The following is a 17,557-nucleotide window of genomic DNA, read 5'->3' as shown; positions in this document are numbered from 1 at the left end:
AGGAAAAAGGAAAGGGGAAAGGAAAAGGGAAAAGGAAAGGGAAAAGGAAAGAGGAAAGGAAAAGGAAAGGGAGAAGGAAAAGGAAAGGGGAAAAAGGAAATGAAAAAGGAAAAGGAAAGGGAAAAGGAAAAGGAAAAAGGAAAAGAAAGGGGAAAGGAAAAGGAAAAAGGAAAAGGAAAGGGGAAAGGAAAAGCAAAGGGGAAAGTAAAGGGAAAAGGAAAGGGGAAAGGAAAAGGAAAAAGGAAAAGGAAAAAGGGAAAGGAAAGGAAAAAGGAAAGGAAAAAGGAAAGGAAAAGGAGAAAGGAAAAAGGAAAGGGGAAAGGGAAAGGAAAGGGAAAAGGAAAAAGGAAAATTAAAGGAAAAGGAAAGGGGGAAAAGGAAATGAAAAGGAAAAGGAAAGGGGAAAGGAAAAGGAAAAAGGAAAAGCAAAGGGGAAAGTAAAGGGAAAAGGAAAGGGGAAAGGGAAAGGAAAGAGGGAAAGGAAAGAGGAAAAGGAAAGTGGAAAGGAAAAGGAAAGGGAAAGGAAAAAGGAAAGGGAAAAGGAAAAGGAAAGGGGAAAGGAAAAGGAAAGAGGAAAGGAAAAGGAAAGGAAAAGGAAAGGAAAAAGGAAAAGGAAAAAGGAAAGGAAAAGGAGAAAGGAAAAGGAAGGGAAAAGGAAAAAGGAAAGGGGAAAGGAAAGGAAAAAGGGAAAGGAAAGGGAGAAGGAAAAGGAAAAAGGAAAATTAAAGGAAAAGGAAAGGGGGAAAAGGAAATGAAAAAGGAAAAGGAAAAAGGAAAAGCAAAGGGGAAAGGAAAAGGGGAAAGTAAAGGGAAAAGGAAAGGGGAAAGGGAAAGGAAAGAGGAAAAGGAAAGGGGAAAGGAAAAAGGAAAAGGAAAAGGAAAGGGGAAAGGAAAAGGAAAGGGGAAAGGAAAAGAAAAGGAAAAAGGAAAAGGAAAGGGGAAAGGAAAAGGAAAGGAAAAGGGGAAAGGGGAAAGGAAAAGGAAAAAGGAAAAGCAAAGGGGAAAGTAAAGGGAAAAGGAAAGGGGAAAGGGAAAGGAAAGAGGAAAAGGAAAGTGGAAAGGAAAAGGAAAGGGGAAAGGAAAAGGAAAAAGGAAAAGGAAAGGAAAGGAAAAGGAAAAGAGGAAAGGAAAAGGAAAGGAAAGGAAAAGGAAAGAGGAAAGGAAAAGGAAAGAGAAAAGGAAAAGGAAAGGAAAAAGGAAAAGGAGAAAGGAAAAGGAAAGGAAAAGGAAAAAGGAAAGGGGAAAGGAAAAGGAAAAAGGGAAAGGAAAGGAGAAGGAAAAGGAAAAAGGAAAGGGGAAAAAGGAAATGGAAAAGGAAAGGGGAAAGGAAAAGGAAAAAGGAAAAGCAAAGGGGAAAGGAAAAGGGGAAAGTAAAGGGAAAAGGAAAAGGAAAGGGAAAAGAAAAGGAAAAAGGAAAGGGAAAAGGAAAAGGAAAAAGGAAAAGGAAAGGGGAAAGGAAAAGGAAAGGGGAAAGGAAAAGGAAAGAGGAAAGGAAAAGAAAAGGAAAAGAAAAGGAAAAAGGAAAAGGAAAAAGGAAAGGAAAAAGGAAAAGGAAAAAGGAAAGGAAAAGGAAAAAGGAAAGGGGAAAGGAAAAGGAAAAAGGGAAAGGAAAGGGAGAAGGAAAAGGAAAAAGGAAAATTAAAGGAAAAGGAAAGGGGGAAAAGGAAATGAAAAAGGAAAAGGAAAGGGAAAAGGAAAGGAAAGGGGAAGGGAAAGGAAAAGGAAAAAGGAAAAACAAAGGGGAAAGGAAAAGGGGAAAGGAAAAGGAAAGGGGAAAGGAAAAGGAAAAAGGAAAGGGAAAAGGGGAAAGGAAAAGGAAAGGGAAAAGGAAAAAGGAAAAGCAAAGGGGAAAGGAAAAGGGGAAAGGAAAAGGAAAGGGGAAAGGAAAAGGAAAAGGAAAAGGAAAGGGGAAAGGAAAAGGAAAAGGAAAGGGGAAAGGAAAAGGGGAAAGTAAAGGGAAAAGGAAAGGGGAAAGGGAAAGGAAAAGGAAAAGGAAAGGGTAAAGGAAAAGGAAAAAGGAAAGGGAAAAGGAAAAGGAAAGGGGAAAGGAAAAGGAAAGGGGAAAGGAAAAGGAAAGAGGAAAGAAAAAGGAAAAGGAAAAAGGAAAGGAAAAGGAAAGGAAAAAGGAAAGGGGAAAGGAAAAGGAAAAAGGGAAAGGAAAGGGAGAAGGAAAAGGAAAAAGGAAAATTAAAGGAAAAGGAAAGGGGGAAAAGGAAATGAAAAAGGAAAAGGAAAGGGGAAAGGAAAAGGAAAAAGGAAAAAGGAAAGGAAAGGGGAAGGGAAAGGAAAAAGGAAAAGCAAAGGGGAAAGGAAAAGGAAAGGGGAAAGGAAAAGGAAAAAGGAAAGGGAAAAGGAAAGGGGAAAGGAAAGGAAAAAGGAAAACAAAGGGGAAAAGGAAAGGGAAAAGGAAAAGGAAAGGGGAAAGGAAAAGGAAAAAGGAAAGGGAAAAGGAAAGAGGAAAGGAAAAGGAAAAAGGAAAATAAAAGGAAAAGGAAAGGAAAAGGAAAAAGGAAAATGGAAAGGAAAAGGAAAATAAGGAAAAAGGAAAGGAAAGGAAAAAGGAAAGGAAAAGAAAAAGGAAAGGAAAGAAAAGGAAAAGAAAAGGAAAAAGGAAAGGAAAAGGAAAAGGAAAAAGGAAAGGAAAAAGGAAAGGACAAAGGAAAACCCAAAAAAATACAAGGAAAGGAAAAGAAAAGAGGATAAAGGCAAGCAGATCTCCAGTGCTGGTTCCATCATTGGTCTGGCTGACGGGATGCCCAGGCTCCTGGAGCACAAGCTCTGGGATGGGTTTCTCACTTGCCACGCAAACCGGTTCTCATCCACAGTGCGCTCTTTCAGACCTTTCTGGAGAAGTGTTGCCCTACCTCCACGTGGCCCCTTCTCCAGCCACGTCTTGTTCTTTCTCAGGGTTATTACCAAAACCCTTGTCAGTTGTTACCAGCAGTCCTTGGCTGGCCCCACGGCCATGCAGGTGTTGGTGTTTGGGACAGACACATCAGCCCTAGCTGGGCACCAGGGTCCTGCCAGCCCACTCCTGGCCCCTCCAGCCATCCAGACTGTCTAGACTCCCACCCTGAAGCCCACCCTGGTGGGACACAGCCCAGCCCCCCTGGGCTGCACAGCCGGGAGGTGTCCCAGGTCACTCCTGCCCTGCACCATCCCTGCTGCTGCTCTGGCCTTGGCTGTGCCACCACTTGGAACCCTCCCAAACTGAAGTGATTCCCAGTGTTTTCTTAGCATTTCTCCTACCCACAAACTGCTGTGCTTCCTCTTTCCCTTCCCTTTTGAGGCCAACACAGACACAAACTCTGCTACCACAGAGAGGGCAGCGGGTGGGCTTTGCCTCGTGCAAATCCTTGTTCCCAAACTGCAGCCAGAAACACTTCAGAGCAGAGAGGGGGACAGAGGAAAGAGCTGCAGCCCCCAGCACCTGCCCCTGCAGCTCTTGGACACCCAGGACCTGCTCCCAGCCCCTGCCATGGAGGGAAAGGCAGATTATCAGCAGAGTGTGGTGAAGCTGGTAGCTGCGTTTGAAGAGCACTGGTAAGGCAGGAGGGCTCTGGGTGCTGAGGGTGTGTTAGGGCTCCATGTGGAGTGGGTTTGGGAAGGAAGGAACCCACTGTGGAGGTGGTTTGGAGCCTGTGGAAAAGCTGACAAGGTGATTTGCAATTCTTCAGAACTCAGGTCTGCCTCAGTGTCTTCCTCCTGCTGTGGGTCATGAGCAGAATGTGAAAACCTCAGTGGGGTGTGAGTGGTTCTGTGTGGCTCAGGGTTAGGCTGTGGCAGGCCATTCCCCCACACCCCCACAGCATCTTCACACTCAGCCTGGCTGGTGCATCCTGCTGCTGCTGCTGCTGGGGAAAGCAGTTGTGGTTTGCAAATATGTAGGCAGGCATTTTCACTGGGAATGAACTGCCTGGGTGTCTGGGAGGGTCCCAGCCTCAGACTGTCCAGCTGTTTGCAGAGATGTGGCTCCTAGGAAAGGAAACAGAAAGCATTATGTTAAGGGAAAAAGACAATTCCTTTCATAAAACAGCCCCTTCCTTTGGAGTGTGAGCTGGGACACTCAGACAGCATGTGCTGGAGTCTGAGCAAGGGGATCTGCCCTGGCTCTGGTGTAAAAGTAATTCTGAGGCTTCAGGTGAGTTATTGTCAGGGCTGTGCCTCAGTTTCTCTATCTGATGGATCAAGAATCCTGCCATTCCTTGTACCCATGAGATGCTCTCAGTGAGCCTTGGAGGGGCTGGGTGGTTGGGCAGGTGAGTTTTGCAGCAATTCCTGAAGGTGCTCAGGCACGAGATTTCCTTTCATTCCAGGAACTCCTGCATCTCTGCTGTGTGCTTTTCCCCAGGCTTTGTGGTTGTCCCCATCGTCCCACAGGGATGTTGTGTTGGAACCACTGCAGTGTTTGATCTGCCCCCATGTCACTGCTGCAGTGTGTTTGTTTGCCCTGGAGCGCGAGTATGATTTAGAGGAAATAAAAGTAACTTGGGACTTTCAGAGGAAGCTGGGGAACCTGGGAATGAGCAGAGCATTTTGGAGCAGACTATGGTTTGGCCTAAGTCAGCATAAGTAGAAAGAGAGAAGTTCCCTGTTGGGACTCAGCTGTGGCTTTAGGCTGATACAGGTTTGGGAGGCACCAGAGAGATGGAAAAAGCCTCTTTGTCTCTGAAGGGTTCTGCCAGCCCCCTGGACAGGAGGGGATTTGTGCATGGCTGTGGATGCACTCCCGAGCTCACAGACATCCTGAGCATGGGATGGAGCTGACATCGTCTTCAGATGAGTCTCTGCCCCTGAAGGCACTTTCTGTTCTCAACTTTGCAGTTTGGTGTCCAATTTCTTCATATCTTTCCCATCCTATCCATCCCACTCCTGTCTGCAGGCCAACAGTGGATGTCTTTCCAGTTTTTGCCCAGAGCAGTTTCCTGCAGTGACCAGCTCTTGGATGACAGACAAGTCACTTGCTGTCACCTTCACAGCCTGGCTTCTCCCTCAGGCTGCTCTGGACCTGTTTTCTTTGTCTTTGCCAGAAAAGGGAAGAGAGAACACCACCAAAAACAACCTGTCTGTAAAACCACCCACATGTGGCCTCATAACTCTTGGCTATTGGGCTTCTCCCTGCTTTCCTCCGTGGTGGCAGCAGGCATAAATCCAGAGCTGTGGGTGGGATAAACAGCAGGATCCTGCTTTTCTAGAGCAGGAGAAGGAGTGGGCACAGCAGCAGGAGGCTCTGGGAGAAGAGAGGCTGGATCCTGGCCCCGTGGAGGATGCTGAGGATGTTTGTACTGCAGGGCTGTAGCGGAGCAGAGCAATGTCAGCGCTGGGCAGCTGCTGCTCTTGTCCCTTTTGATGGCTTTAAGCTGGGCCTGGGGGCTGTGCTGGGGGAATGAATGGCTGAGCTGATCACATTCCTTTGTAGCAGGGACAGCACATCTGCCCAGAGGGACAGGCAGGCAGGCAGGCAGCCCCAGCAGCTTCCAGCATTCCCTGCCAGCCAGAGGAGCTCCCTGACCAGAGAAGAGAATGAGGAGGAGGAGGATCAGCAAGGTCAGCGTGGACTCAGCTTCAAATGCCTCCGTTCTCTGCGATGCAAAATCCGTGAGGACAACTGGAGGAGGCCACAGGGCCCAGGCCTGGAGCCTGGCAGCCAGGTGAGCTCCAGAGGCTGGTGGGTGCCCACACTCAGGCAGGGCTGGCTCGGGGTCTCATCTCTGCCCATGAGACTGAGCCCTGCTCTCCATGCAGGAACCAGAGGAAAAGAAAATCGCACTGGAGCTGCTGGAGACAGAGCAGGCTTATGTCAACCGCCTCCACCTCCTTGACCAGGTGAAATGGGGAGTGGAGGGACCAGTGCAAGGGGATTTTGGAGGGATTGAAGGTGTAAAAATGAGAAACACGTGGGCTGCTGGTCTTTACAGCCAGAGATTGGGTCTGGCCTTTGCCTTTTCTACACCCTACACCTCTGGGAAGCACCCTTGTCCTAGCAAAGCCTTCCATCCCACTCTCCTCTTGGGGCCTGGGATTTCCCTAGTGCACAGTCAGGCCTTTCACTGGGTGATGCACCAGTTTCAGAGAGGGAATGGGATCCTCAAGCATCTCCCTGGCCCTTTTTGTTCACCCTTCTTTCTTCCAGGTATTCTATACAGAGCTGATGAAAGAAGCCAAAACTGGGAAGACAGTCCCAGAGGAGGTGGTGAAAATGATCTTTTCCAACATCTCCTCCATCTACCAGTTCCATGCTGAGTTCTTCCTGCCAGAGCTGCAGAAGCGCATGGAGGATTGGTGAGCTGCAGGACACCTGGTTGGTTTGGCCAGAGTTGGGGAGCAGCACTGAGTTTGGGCTCCCACCAGGACCAGAGCCTGTTTTGCTCCAAGTGTCTTTTGCTGGAAAACACTTCCTTAAAACACTCAGATCAGAGTATGGAAACCTGGGTGACCTCTCACGTGGTTTGAGGGTGCGCCTGGGTATGAACAGCCCAGGCTGGCTGCAAGGTGGGGACAATTCCTGTTCTGGAGAGCAGGAAACAGTGTGGGGATGTAGCAGCCTGCAGCAGGGAAAACCTCAGTCCTCCACCATGGTCCTTCAGTTCATCCCTCACTGTCTGTCTGTCCTGAGGAAGCTGCTGTGGTTCCCTCCTGCAGGAACCGCAACCCCCGCATTGGGGATGTCATCCAGAAGCTTGCACCCTTCCTCAAGATGTATGGGGAGTACGTGAAGAACTTTGACAAGGCCGTGGAGCTCATCACTGCCTGGTCAGAGAAATCACCCCCCTTCCAGGAGCTCATTGCTGACATCCAGGTAAGGGCAGGGCGGGGGAATCGCAGCAGAGCTCCCAAAATCTCCTGGGAGCGGGGAAACCACAGAGGGTGGGAGCTGCCTTGGTCACTGTTCCTGTCTCCGTGCCTGCTGTCCCTGCCCAGAAGAGGAGGGTCTGTGCTAACCTGACGCTGCAGCACCACATGCTGGAACCTGTGCAGAGGATTCCGCGCTACGAGCTCCTCCTGAAGGATTACGTCCGGAAGCTCCCGCCCCAGTCCCCCGACAAGGGCGACGCCGAGAGTAAGGGCTCTGCATCTCCACGGTGGGGAGGGCAGGGTGGGTTTGTAGGGAAATAACAACCCCTGGTGCTGTACATGGGCACCAGAAAACCTGGATTCACTCACCAGCTGTCCTGTGCCCTTGGATAAACCTCTCAGACTGATCCTTTTCTACCAGGGAGAGGGATTAATCTTCCTTTTCGGGAGCTGGGGAGGGGAAGGATGGTGTGTCAGGTGTCCACAGTGTCCCCTAAAGAGACCCCTGCGGATAACACAGTTCCCAGTCCTGCTGGGATGGAGGGATACAGGAGTGGGGTGTCTGTCCCTCCAAGACCCCTCCATGTGCAGTCCAGCTGTACCCAGAGTCTTGCACAGCATTTCAGGGCCACTTTGGTTGTGGTCATGGAAGGGCAGCAGCTGCTACTCATGTGCATCCATGAGGGACAGAGCCAGAAGCTTCCTCCCACAGCTCCACAGCAGGTGTTTCACCTCCTGTCTGTTCTCATTGCAGAGGCCCTGGAGATGATTTTTATGGTGGCCAAGCACTCCAATGCAGCTATTGTCGAGATGGTAAGGCTGGAAATGCTTTGCAGCTCACGGCACAGCCCCCCTGAAGGGGACAAGAGCCCTATGGGTTCAGCTGTGGAGCTTAGACCCTGCTCTTAATGCCCAACCTCACCACCCCAAGCCTGGGGAAGTCACATCTGTAGCATCAGCTGGGGTGTGACCTTCTGAGCAAGGCTGGGAGCAGCTCCCAAAGATCAGTCTGGGCTGAGAGAGCTGTGCTACCTCTCCCAGTACTCAGCAACAGGCTGGGAGGTGGGCGTGGAGGGGACCCAGCAGTGACAGGGTTGTGGCTACTCAGCACCCCACAAGAACAGGTCCCTCTGCCTCCCCCAGGAACGGCTACAGAACCTCTGGGTGGTCTATCAGAGGCTGGGCCTCGAGGATGACATCGTGGATCCCTCCAATGAGCTGATCAAGGAGGGGCCAATCCAAAAAGTCTCCACCCGCAACAGCAGCACATCGGAGAAGTACCTGTTCCTGGTGGGAGCCGGGATGCCTGGGGCAAGGGGAGGGAGCAGATGGGATAGGAGTGCGGAGAGGGGCAGCACAGCCTGGCCAGGGTGTTGCTGGGTCACCTGAACGCAGAGGGGCTGAATTCAGAGCTGGGGAGTGGGGGTTTGACCCCATTCAGTGCAGGGCACCCTGTGCAGGACACGGTTGGGAATCTGCTGATCCCTGGGCATGGCAGCCCTGGGAGATGCTTCACCTTTGCAGGGTGGGAGGGGGCTGAGGCAGAAACAGATGTGTTTTAGGTGGGATTCTTCCCAGGGACCAGCTCAGCTCTGGGCAGTGAAGGAGCTCAGACCCCAGGGAAGCCCACAGCTCGGAGCAGGCGGTGCTGGGCTCCAACCCACCCTCTTCTCCCCTCCCAGTTCAACAACATGCTGCTGTACTGCGTGCCCAAGGTCATCCAGGTGGGCGCCGAGTTCCAGGTCCACCTCCGCATGGATGTGGGGGGCATGAAGGTCAGACAGACACCTTGTCTTTGTGCTTCCCCCAGCTCCTGCCTGCTCCAAAAGCCCCTGCTCTGGGATGTGGCTGCTGCCCAAACTGCCTCGGGAGGGAGGGAGGGAGGAGCTGGAGGCAGGAGTGGCTTTGTGAGTGGGGTTGATACACTGATCCTGGGAAAAGCTAGTGGAATATTGTGCCTGTGGGATCTGAGGAGCTGAAGGGCTTGTGCCAGAGGGACATCCCTGTGCCCCACATCATGGAGAAAGATCCAGGGCTGCTGGAAGTGGGTTCAGCTCCACATCTTCTCTCTGGTCTCCCACAGGTGTGGGAGCTGAAAGACGCTGAGTTCCCTCACACCTTCCTGGTGTCGGGAAAGCAGCGGACGCTGGAGCTCCAGGCCAGGTAAGGGGAAGGGTGACATCGTGCAGACCCTTGGGGAAGAGGGACAACAGCTCATCCAGGTCCTTTTTGTACCCAGGTCTGGGGAGGAGATGAACGCCTGGATCAAGGTACCACCGAGTGCTGGGAGAGGGGGCACAGCCCCCCCATCCCAGCTGGATGCCCTGGGTCAAGGCACCCCCAGTGCCCCTCCAACCCTGCCTTCCCCTCTAGGCCTTCCAAGATGCCATTGACAGGAAGGAGAAGAGGAGTGAGACCTTTAAGACAGCACTCCATGGACTGGAGACAGACACCCCTGCACTGAAGGTAACCCGTCTGCTCTCCCTGTGCCCCACCTGGGAGAACACACCTTGCTGTGCCTCAGTTTCCCAAGCTAAACCGACCTGGGGGGGAGGCTGAGGAGGGGAAGGGGTGAGGACACCCAGACTATGGTCTCCCACCCCCAGACAGAGGAGCTGGGCCGCCGAGCCCCACAGTGGGTGCGGGACAATCTGGTGACCATGTGCATGCGCTGCAAGGAGCCCTTCAACGCCATCACCCGCCGGAGGCACCACTGCCGAGCCTGTGGATATGTGAGTCCCCCCTGCCCCCCTCCCTCCCTCCTGGCCTGCTCAGGTGGCTGCTGGGCCAGGAGTGCACCTCTCCTAGACCTTGTACCCCTTTCCTTGGCTTAGGGCTGCCTGCCCCTCAGCTCCTCATGGAGCTGTCGCTGGGTCCCCTAGCCCTGCCCCAGTGTCACCAGTGTCGCTGCCTGGTGGCTGCAGGTGGTGTGTGCTCGCTGCTCTGACTACAAGGCCGAGCTGCAGTACGATGGGAACCGCCCAAACCGGGTCTGCCAGGAGTGTTTCGTCTTCCTGACCGGCCACACGGTGCTCGAGGACCGCGAGGGGAAGCACAAAGGCATCCTGGAGGTGAGCTCCCCCCCCTCTGCCCTCTGAGCACTGCCACCCACCCCGGTCTCCAGCCTCGCTGTCCCAGCCTGGCCCTGCACCTGCAGCAGGAGGGGTGGGAGTCACTCCCACAGCAGTCAGAAGGTGCACAAGTTGATCTCCCTCCCTCGTGCTCCAAGCCTTGGGACCAAGCAGCCAGGGCTCCCTTCACCACGGAATGTCAGCAGCCCCGTTATAGCCAGGACTGCCCCTCACCTGGCCCTGCTTTGGGTGGTTTCCTGAAGTGGGCAGGGAATTCCCCAGGAAATTCTCTCAGCTCAGTGTCCTTTCTACCATCTGCACTGGGTTTTGAGGGATTTGTTGGTTATTTTGGCAGAAAGGAGCTGCAGAGGTATCAAGCAGGAGTTTGCTCTGCAGTTCCCTGCAGCTGCTGGACAAGAATGGCAAGGGGGGCACGCGGGGCTGGTTCGTGATCCCACAGGACGATCCCCTCGTGCTCTACATCTACGCAGCCCCCCAGGTGAGGCCTGCCTCGAATCCACCCCCGGGGGACATCCCACTGTACCCAGGGGACATCCCTCTGTGCCCATCCCCTGCCTCCCACTGCTGTCTCTTCTTGGCAGGACGTCCGAGCCCACACCTCCATCCCCCTGCTGGGCTACCAGGTGCGGGACATGCCCCAGCGCGAGTCCCGGCACCTCTTCCAGCTGGCGCAGTCCCGGCAGGTGTTCACCTTCGTGGCCGACACTGAGGAGCTGAAACAACGCTGGATGAAGGCCATGGCACGCTCTGCTGCGGGGATCACGCACCCGGAGGAGGAGGAGGATGCGGATGAAGCAGAATGAGGCCATTCCCACCCCTGCGCTGCCTGGGGCTCACACCTCGCCTGCCTGCTCTCTCTGCTGCCTTTGGCAGACCCCCGACATCTCTGCATTCTGGCTTTCCATCGCGATAGGGGCAAGGCGGGGACACGTTTGCCAGCGCACGGACAAGCTGGATCCCGTTTCCCTCGCTGCTCACGCTCCGCGCTGGACAGAGCGGAGGGAGCGGGGGATTTGGGGGAGCCCGCAGAGCCCCGGGCGCGGTGCGGTGCCGCCGGCGGCCACGCGAGGGCAGCACCGCCCCGTCCTTCCGCAGCCGGGCGGGGATGCCCCGAGCCGGGCGAGCGTGGGGACGGGGACTGCGGGGGTCAACCCCACCTGCCACCGCTCTCTGCACTCCGGGTAGCGGTTCTTTTTTGGGCGTCTATTTTGCAGAGAGCCCCGTGGGATTGTCCCCGTGGCTCCACATTGCCGTGTGTGTCACAAATATGTCAGGCACCCAGCTTGTAGCTCAGCCTCACGGCCCAGGGAACCCCAGTGCTGGATTTAGGATGTCCCTTTTCCAGCTTGTCACCGCTCCTGGCCTCACACTGCAGTCCCGTGGTGTGGGGGTACCTCCTAACTACAGACAGCCCTCACTTGCCTCACTGAGCCAGCCCACACTCCTGCCCATTCCAGACTTTCCCTGCACTCTCCTGCCCACAAGCACCTTCCACCCTTGTACCTCCCTCAGTTACATGTCCGGGGGGAAAACACTCTGCGACAAGGTCATGTCCACACAGGTGCTGCTGTGATGCTGGGGAGACACGAGGGATCCCCCTCTCCACCATCAGCATAACAAGCATCCCTGTTCATTTCAGTCAGTGCTTTAGGCTGCAGCCCCACATTTTTCTCTCTGCATCCTCTTTAGCTCCCCAAAAATGTTGCCCAGGCAGAAGTTGCCACTTCTGAGCCTGCCAGGGGCCTCGTGCACAGAGCTGGAGGAGCCCATGATCCCTGGCAGGCAGGGCTTGCTGCCTGGACCATGCAGCAGCTCCAGCACAGCAGCCTTGGGCAGAGCCCAGGGGTGTCACAGGCTGGACAGACCCCTGCAAAATGGGAAGGGAGGTGGGGCAGGGTACTGGGAATGGGAACAACACCTGGGGAAAGGGTTGGGGGGGGTAAAGATGAACCACAGCTGTCATCACTCTGGGGGGCTTTGAGGAGACAGGAAAAAAGCTGTGAGCAATGTCCTTCCTCAATGTATTCAACTCAGCTCATCCTGGGAAAGGGCAAGCTGTGGTGGCTTTACCTCTCCAACTCAAGAGATCCTGTCAAGGAAGGGGGAGAGGAGGAGCTGCATGTCAGGGCAAGAGCTCTGCCAAAGCAGTTGTCCCTCAGGGTGCCATCTGAGCCCAGATGCCAACAGCACAAACAGGGCTTTCCAGAGACACCCCAAAACAGCCCTCACCTCCCACCTCACCCCGTGGGAAGGGGAAACCCCAGCAGCCCTGGAAAAGCTGGGGAGTGCAGGGTGCTGCGGGGAGGAAAGAGTGAGCAAGGGGAAGCCTGCGGGGCTGGAAGGTTCTGCGTGGTGGCCCTGCCACCTCGGCGTCACCGCTGTGTCAGCGAGGAACAAAACAAGCCCCGAGCAGGGAGCTGCCCTCAGCTCGTGAATGGCCTAAGAATAAATTTCCTGTTTACCCAGTGAGGAATCGCTCCCGGGGCAGAGGGCACCTGGGGCTATTTTTACCAGCTCCTGCTCTCCTCCTTCCTGACAACCCAGCACCCTCGGGACCACTGTCCCACTGCAGCACCCATGAGTGCCTCGGGAAGGGGGCTGCCACAGAGGAGAGGTGGCCCAGGGATGGAGGGAGTGGCAGGGCACTAAGGCAGGCCACTGGTGTGGCTTTGGCATCGTGCCACCCTCAAAGACAGGGAGACAGCATCACTGCCCTGAGCATCCCCAAACAGGAGAGTGGGAGACCAAACTTTAAGGGGTTTGTATGATTCCCCAACTCTGCTTTCCTACAAAAAAAAACAAAAACCCAACACTTTTACATGTGCTGAGAATACACTGATGAATTTTCCCTGCCTGTCCTGTCTCAATCCCTGGGCGGTGCCACAGCAGTGGTCAAGCAGAGCAGTTTGGCCTCCCGCCTCCAGAACAGAAAGTGAAACCCCCGTACAGAAGCCACAGTTTCCTATTCTCGAGAATGGGGAAGGCTCAGAGGCCATTTACTGGCATCCCCATGTGGGCCCCCCCACGCTTCTTCCCGTAAGCACTGACCAAAATACCCTGTGAAAGCCACAGTGCCTGTGCTGGGGCCGGGACACCCAGCACAGAGAGCACCCAGCCCAGCCCAGGGGAACCTGTGTCCCTGCAGCTGCTGCCTTGCAGAGGCTCCACTGCCCCGTGCTCATCCCAAGCCCTGGCTGGGTACCACACCTCCATCCACGCTGCGGGAGGGGCATGTGGAGAGGCTCGAGGGCACGAGTAAGCAGAGGGGGCTGGCAGGGGCACAGCTGTGGCCCCCCTTGCAGGGCTCTGTGCCGTGCAATCTCCCCCTGATCCCCAGCAAGGCGCTGAGCGGGGCTTGGGCTGCTGTCCCTCCAGGTGAGGGGTGGGATGAAACCATGTGGGCCTATAGAACCCCACAGCCCCAGCCTGCAGGGCTGCTCTGGGAGCTGCTCTGTGGGGTCTGGGCTCTTGATCCATAGGGACAGGCTCTGTAGGGGGGTTCTCTACATGCTTGGCAGTCCTCCTCTTCGGGGGCTGTTCCACCGGGCATATTCTCTCACTCCCTAATTGCAGGTCCCTCTGCACTACATGGGATGAGGTTTTGTGCTCTCTAGGGACTGTTCTTTAGGTGTCTGCTCTGCTGGGGCAGCAGATTTTGCTCTATAGCCCCTGGGCTTTGGTTGTATGGGTGCCATACATAGGTGCCAGCCCCACACAGTGCTCGTAGGTGTTGAGTTCCACAGGGGTTGTGACCCACAGAGTCCCTGCTCGGGGACAGCACATCCCTCACCGCGGGATACTGGACAGGACAACTCTCGCCGTGGGGCTCTTGGGGCAGCACATCCCTCGCTGTGAGATTTCGGGTGGCACACCCCTCGCTGTGGGGCAGCTGCCCCCTCGCTGAGGCATTTTGGGCAGCTGCCGCCGCAGCGCCGCGGTGCCGGAGCTGCAGCATCGCCGCCGCTCCCACCAAGCGCCTCTGCAGCCCACCGGGGCTTCCGCCGCTCCCGCCAAGCGCCTTAAATCATAAATAAATTGAGTTGGGAGGCAGCCACAGCAGAGCCCTGCCCCGGGGCATCGCTCCCGCCGTGCCAGGGCTGCGGGGACATGTGGGAACCCTGTGTCCCCTGAGCCTGGGGGCACGCCCTGCATGCGGGAATTTACAGATGCGAGATGATGCTAAATGATGGGAAATATTGGTGATATCCCCCCTCAAAAAAAAAAAAAAAAAAACCCAAAAAACACAAAAACAAACCAACAAACCCCACAGCCAGGATTGTGTAACCTTAGGACTGGGGTACCCCACTCTGCTCTTCATCCCCCCAAGTCCCTCAAGGAGCAACTCAAATCCGGAGGGGGGATCCCAGGATCCACCCAGCTGCACCCCATTTCTGCAATGCACGGGCAGGACCTCGCCGTGGGGGTGTGGGGGTGTCCCCATGCTTGGGAGAGCGTTTGAGGGGGCGACGCTTCCACCTGCTTTTCGGTGGCCCCCGCAGGTGCCGGCAAAGGGCATTTCGTGCAGTTGAGAAGCAGGTCGTGCATCCCGGCGTCTGGCGAGGCGGGAGGTGTTTCCCGGTGGCGCAGGAATTTGCTGTTTGCGCCTGTGTTGCAGGAGGCTGGGGGGAGGAAGAAGGGGCGGAGGTGGGGGGGGAAGCTGGCAGTTGTTATTATTTAATTTTATTTTCCTTCCTCCATCCAGGAATCTCTGCAATGTGCCGGCTGCTCCCCGGGAGGTTGGGGTGGCCGTGAGTCACTGCTGCCGCTGGAACGTGACTCAGTCCTGCTGCTCTGCCGGCAGGACATGACCAGACTGCCAAAAACCGGGAGAAGCCCCAGCTCCGACTCCCGCCCGCGCCGGCGGGCGAGGACACGCGAAATCCCCCCGGGGAGCTCAGCCTCCCACTTCCCAGGGACACGGCAGCCCCTTGCCGCGGGGCAGAGCTCAGCTTGGGGGGGCACAATGGGCTTATTTATCTGTTTGCTTATTTATTTATTCATTCTCTCTCTCTCTTTTTTTTTTTTTTTTTTTTTTTTTTTTTTTTTTTTTTTTTTTTTTTTTTCCAGCTAGGAAAACCCTCTCCACCCACTCTGGTTCATCCGTCCATGGGTCGCCATGGGGCTGGGGGGAGTCCCTAGGGTTTTGCTTCCCCATTTTCCAGGCTCTATGGGTGAGCAGGGAAAGCTTCTGGCACGGTTCCTGCCCCAGTTCCTGTGCCTCAGTTTCCCTATCCGGTGGGGAGTGGAGATTTCCCCATCGGGACAGGGGTTACTTCAGGTTGTGCTTTGAGGTCAGTGAATAGCAGCTGCAGGGAGGTTGTTATTAATATTAATTAATAGCCAGGCTCGGTCGGGGCTCAGGTGGCGGGGAGGGATGAAGCAGCCCTGAGTCACAGGGCAGGAGCAGGGGCTGGCCCAGCCCTGAGCCCCGACACACTCACTGCACCCCGGAGTGGGACAGCCAGGGCTGGGTGATGCCGGGCATGGGCTCTCCTCATCCTCACACTCCTGCTGCTTGTGGGAACGGCCTTGTGGAGCAGGAGGGCAGCGGAGCGGCCACGGGGCAGCGCTGAGCGCCGGGGTGCTCGCCACACCTCGGGCCCACCGTGCCCCGTGGCCACAGCTGCCTCTGTCAGCCGTGATTGAAAGCCAAGCTGGGCTGGCAGGCCTTCTCTGTGATCTTGTTAATTAAGAAATACATTTAATTAGCAGCACCCCAGCTGTGACTCAGCTAATCATCATGATCGAAACAAGAGCTGGACTCCAGCGCTGGAGCACGGAGCCACCAAAGCCCCTCACCCGCCCTGAGTCCCTGGTTCTGCCCTGGGACCCCATCACCCACCAGGCACATCCCAGTGCCCTCCTGGGGTTTTGGGGTGAGTTTCCCCCTCTGGAGGCAGGTTGGGTCTGAGACTGTCCCCATGCAGCACCTCACACATGCTGGTGTTATCCCCACCCACGGCAATTACCCATTGCCACACGGCAAATAATCATATTAATAACACATTTACCAGGCTATAAATAGCATTGATAATAACACCCTGGGTTTTCCAGGAACGGATTGTCAAAAATGTGGGGAAAGCCATTCCCTGTCGCCTGGGTTGAAGATGAGGAAACTGAGGCAGGGTTGGTTTCGGGCACGACTCTCACCCACAGCAGCGAGCGTCTGCCAGGCAGCTGTGGAATTTGCTCCCGAATAAACTGTCATGTAAATGAGCCCTTATGTATATTTATAGGAACCATCCTGCCAGCTGGAATCTAATAGGGGAGAAAATAAACTGGGAAACTGCCTGGAACAGGAGGGCGGTGCCTCACACATCAGCCCCATGCCCCGCTGGCGCTGCCAGGGGTGAATGTCTGTCTGTCCCCATCCCCAGGGTGTCTGTCCCTGGTCCTGGGAATCCTGCCCTGCATCCTGGGGTGCCCAGCTCTAGTCCTGGATGCTGAGCCCTGCAGCCTGGGATGCGCAGCCCTGGTCCTGCGTGCCCAGATCCTCACGTGCCCAAATCCTGGGGTGTCTGGGGAGCAGCCACCAAGTGCTCTGCAGCTGCTGTCGGCTGTAATGGGCTTTGAGGTGTGGGAAATGGGGAGAGTTGTTGGCACTGGGGGTAAGAGGGTCACAGGAGAATAAAACAACAAAGCATTTGTGGGGGCTGGCACAAGGGGCCCCTCCCCGCTCAGCAAGGCCTGGGTGGGTGAGTCCAGAGCTCAAGGTGGGTGCTCTTTCCCTGCCAGGGATGCACACGTGTGTGTGTGTACGTGTGTGTGTGTGCTCGTGTGTGTGCGTACATGTGCACACGGGGGTGTGTGGCAGTGCCACATGGGTGCTGCAGAGCACCCACCCACGGGGACAGGGGTGGCAGCAGGGCGGGCAGCAGCACCCACCGCAGGGACAGAGCACCCAGGGGTCTCTGGCCCGGCTTTCCCGGGGTCCCTGACCCGCCTTTCCCGGGGTCCCTGGCCCTGCTTTCCTGGGGTCCCTGGCCCGGCTTTCCCGGGGTGCCTGGCTCTGCTTTCCCGGGGTCTCTGGCCCGGCTTTCCTGGGGGTGCCTGGCCCGGCTTTCCCGGGGTCCCTGGCCTGGCTTTCCTGGGTGTCCCTGACCCGGCTTTCCCGGGGTGCCTGGCCCTGCTTTCCCGGGGTCCCTGGCCCGGCTTTCCCGGGGTCCCTGGCTCTGCTTTCCTGGGGGTGCCTGGCTCTGCTTTCCCGGGGTCCCTGGCTCTGCTTTCCCGGGGTCCCTGACCCGGCTTTCCCGGGGTCCCTGGCTCTGCTTTCCCGGGGTCCCTGGCCCGGCTTTCCCCGGGTCCCTGGCTCTGCTTTCCCGGGGTCCCTGGCTCTGCTTTCCCGGGGTCCCTGACCCGGCTTTCCCCGGGTCCCTGGCTCTGCTTTCCCAGGGGTCCCTGGCTCTGCTTTCCCGGGGTCCCTGGCTCTGCTTTCCCGGGGTCCCTGGCTCTGCTTTCCCGGGGTCCCTGGCCTGGCTTTCCCGGGGTGCCTGACCTGGCTTTCCCCGGGTCCCTGGCTCTGCTTTCCCCGGGTGCCTGGCTCTGTTTTCCCGGGGTCCCTGGCCCGGCTTTCCCGGGGTCCCTGGCTCTGCTTTCCCGGGGTCCCTGGCTCTGCTTTCCCGGGGTCCCTGGCTCTGCTTTCCCGGGGTCCCTGGCTCTGCTTTCCCGGG

The 17,557-nt window shown here is 55.9% G+C and overlaps 1 protein-coding gene across 3 annotated transcripts; it reads left to right on the top strand.

The window, feature by feature from the left end:
* Positions 1-3,096: 3,096 nt before the first annotated feature.
* FGD2 (FYVE, RhoGEF and PH domain containing 2) lies at positions 3,097-10,779 on the top strand. Of its 3 annotated transcripts, none has more exons than XM_068172997.1 (16): positions 3,097-3,543; positions 5,420-5,651; positions 5,746-5,826; positions 6,233-6,282; positions 6,643-6,799; positions 6,922-7,060; positions 7,550-7,608; positions 7,939-8,085; positions 8,478-8,570; positions 8,879-8,958; positions 9,035-9,065; positions 9,169-9,261; positions 9,402-9,527; positions 9,720-9,866; positions 10,222-10,365; positions 10,469-10,779. In XM_068172997.1, exons 1-16 carry the CDS (start codon positions 3,479-3,481, stop codon positions 10,688-10,690), a joined length of 1,866 nt encoding a protein of 621 aa, XP_068029098.1. In that variant the 5' UTR covers positions 3,097-3,478; the 3' UTR covers positions 10,691-10,779. The 3 variants fall into 3 exon arrangements, with proteins under 3 accessions (XP_068029098.1, XP_068029099.1, XP_068029097.1); XM_068172996.1 differs by having other exon boundaries at positions 3,101-3,543; positions 6,134-6,282; positions 10,469-10,775; XM_068172998.1 differs by lacking the exon at positions 9,402-9,527 and having other exon boundaries at positions 3,099-3,543; positions 6,134-6,282; positions 10,469-10,776.
* Positions 10,780-17,557: the final 6,778 nt, after the last annotated feature.

This window comes from Anomalospiza imberbis, chromosome 26, assembly GCF_031753505.1.
Source record: "Anomalospiza imberbis isolate Cuckoo-Finch-1a 21T00152 chromosome 26, ASM3175350v1, whole genome shotgun sequence".
Lineage (NCBI taxonomy): Eukaryota > Metazoa > Chordata > Aves > Passeriformes > Viduidae > Anomalospiza > Anomalospiza imberbis.
The sequence above is the reverse complement of the archived record's forward strand: the minus strand, read 5'-3'. Positions and strand labels throughout refer to the sequence as shown.

Bases quoted from the DNA above. Each gene is read 5' to 3' on its own strand.
- FGD2 (XM_068172996.1), top strand. From the start codon at position 3,479: ATGGAGGGAAAGGCAGATTATCAGCAGAGTGTGGTGAAGCTGGTAGCT. The intron at 7,061-7,549 runs GTAAGGGCTCTG...TTCTCATTGCAG, and splicing joins CGACAAGGGCGACGCCGAGA to AGGCCCTGGAGATGATTTTT. The intron at 8,959-9,034 runs GTAAGGGGAAGG...TTTTGTACCCAG, and splicing joins ACGCTGGAGCTCCAGGCCAG to GTCTGGGGAGGAGATGAACG.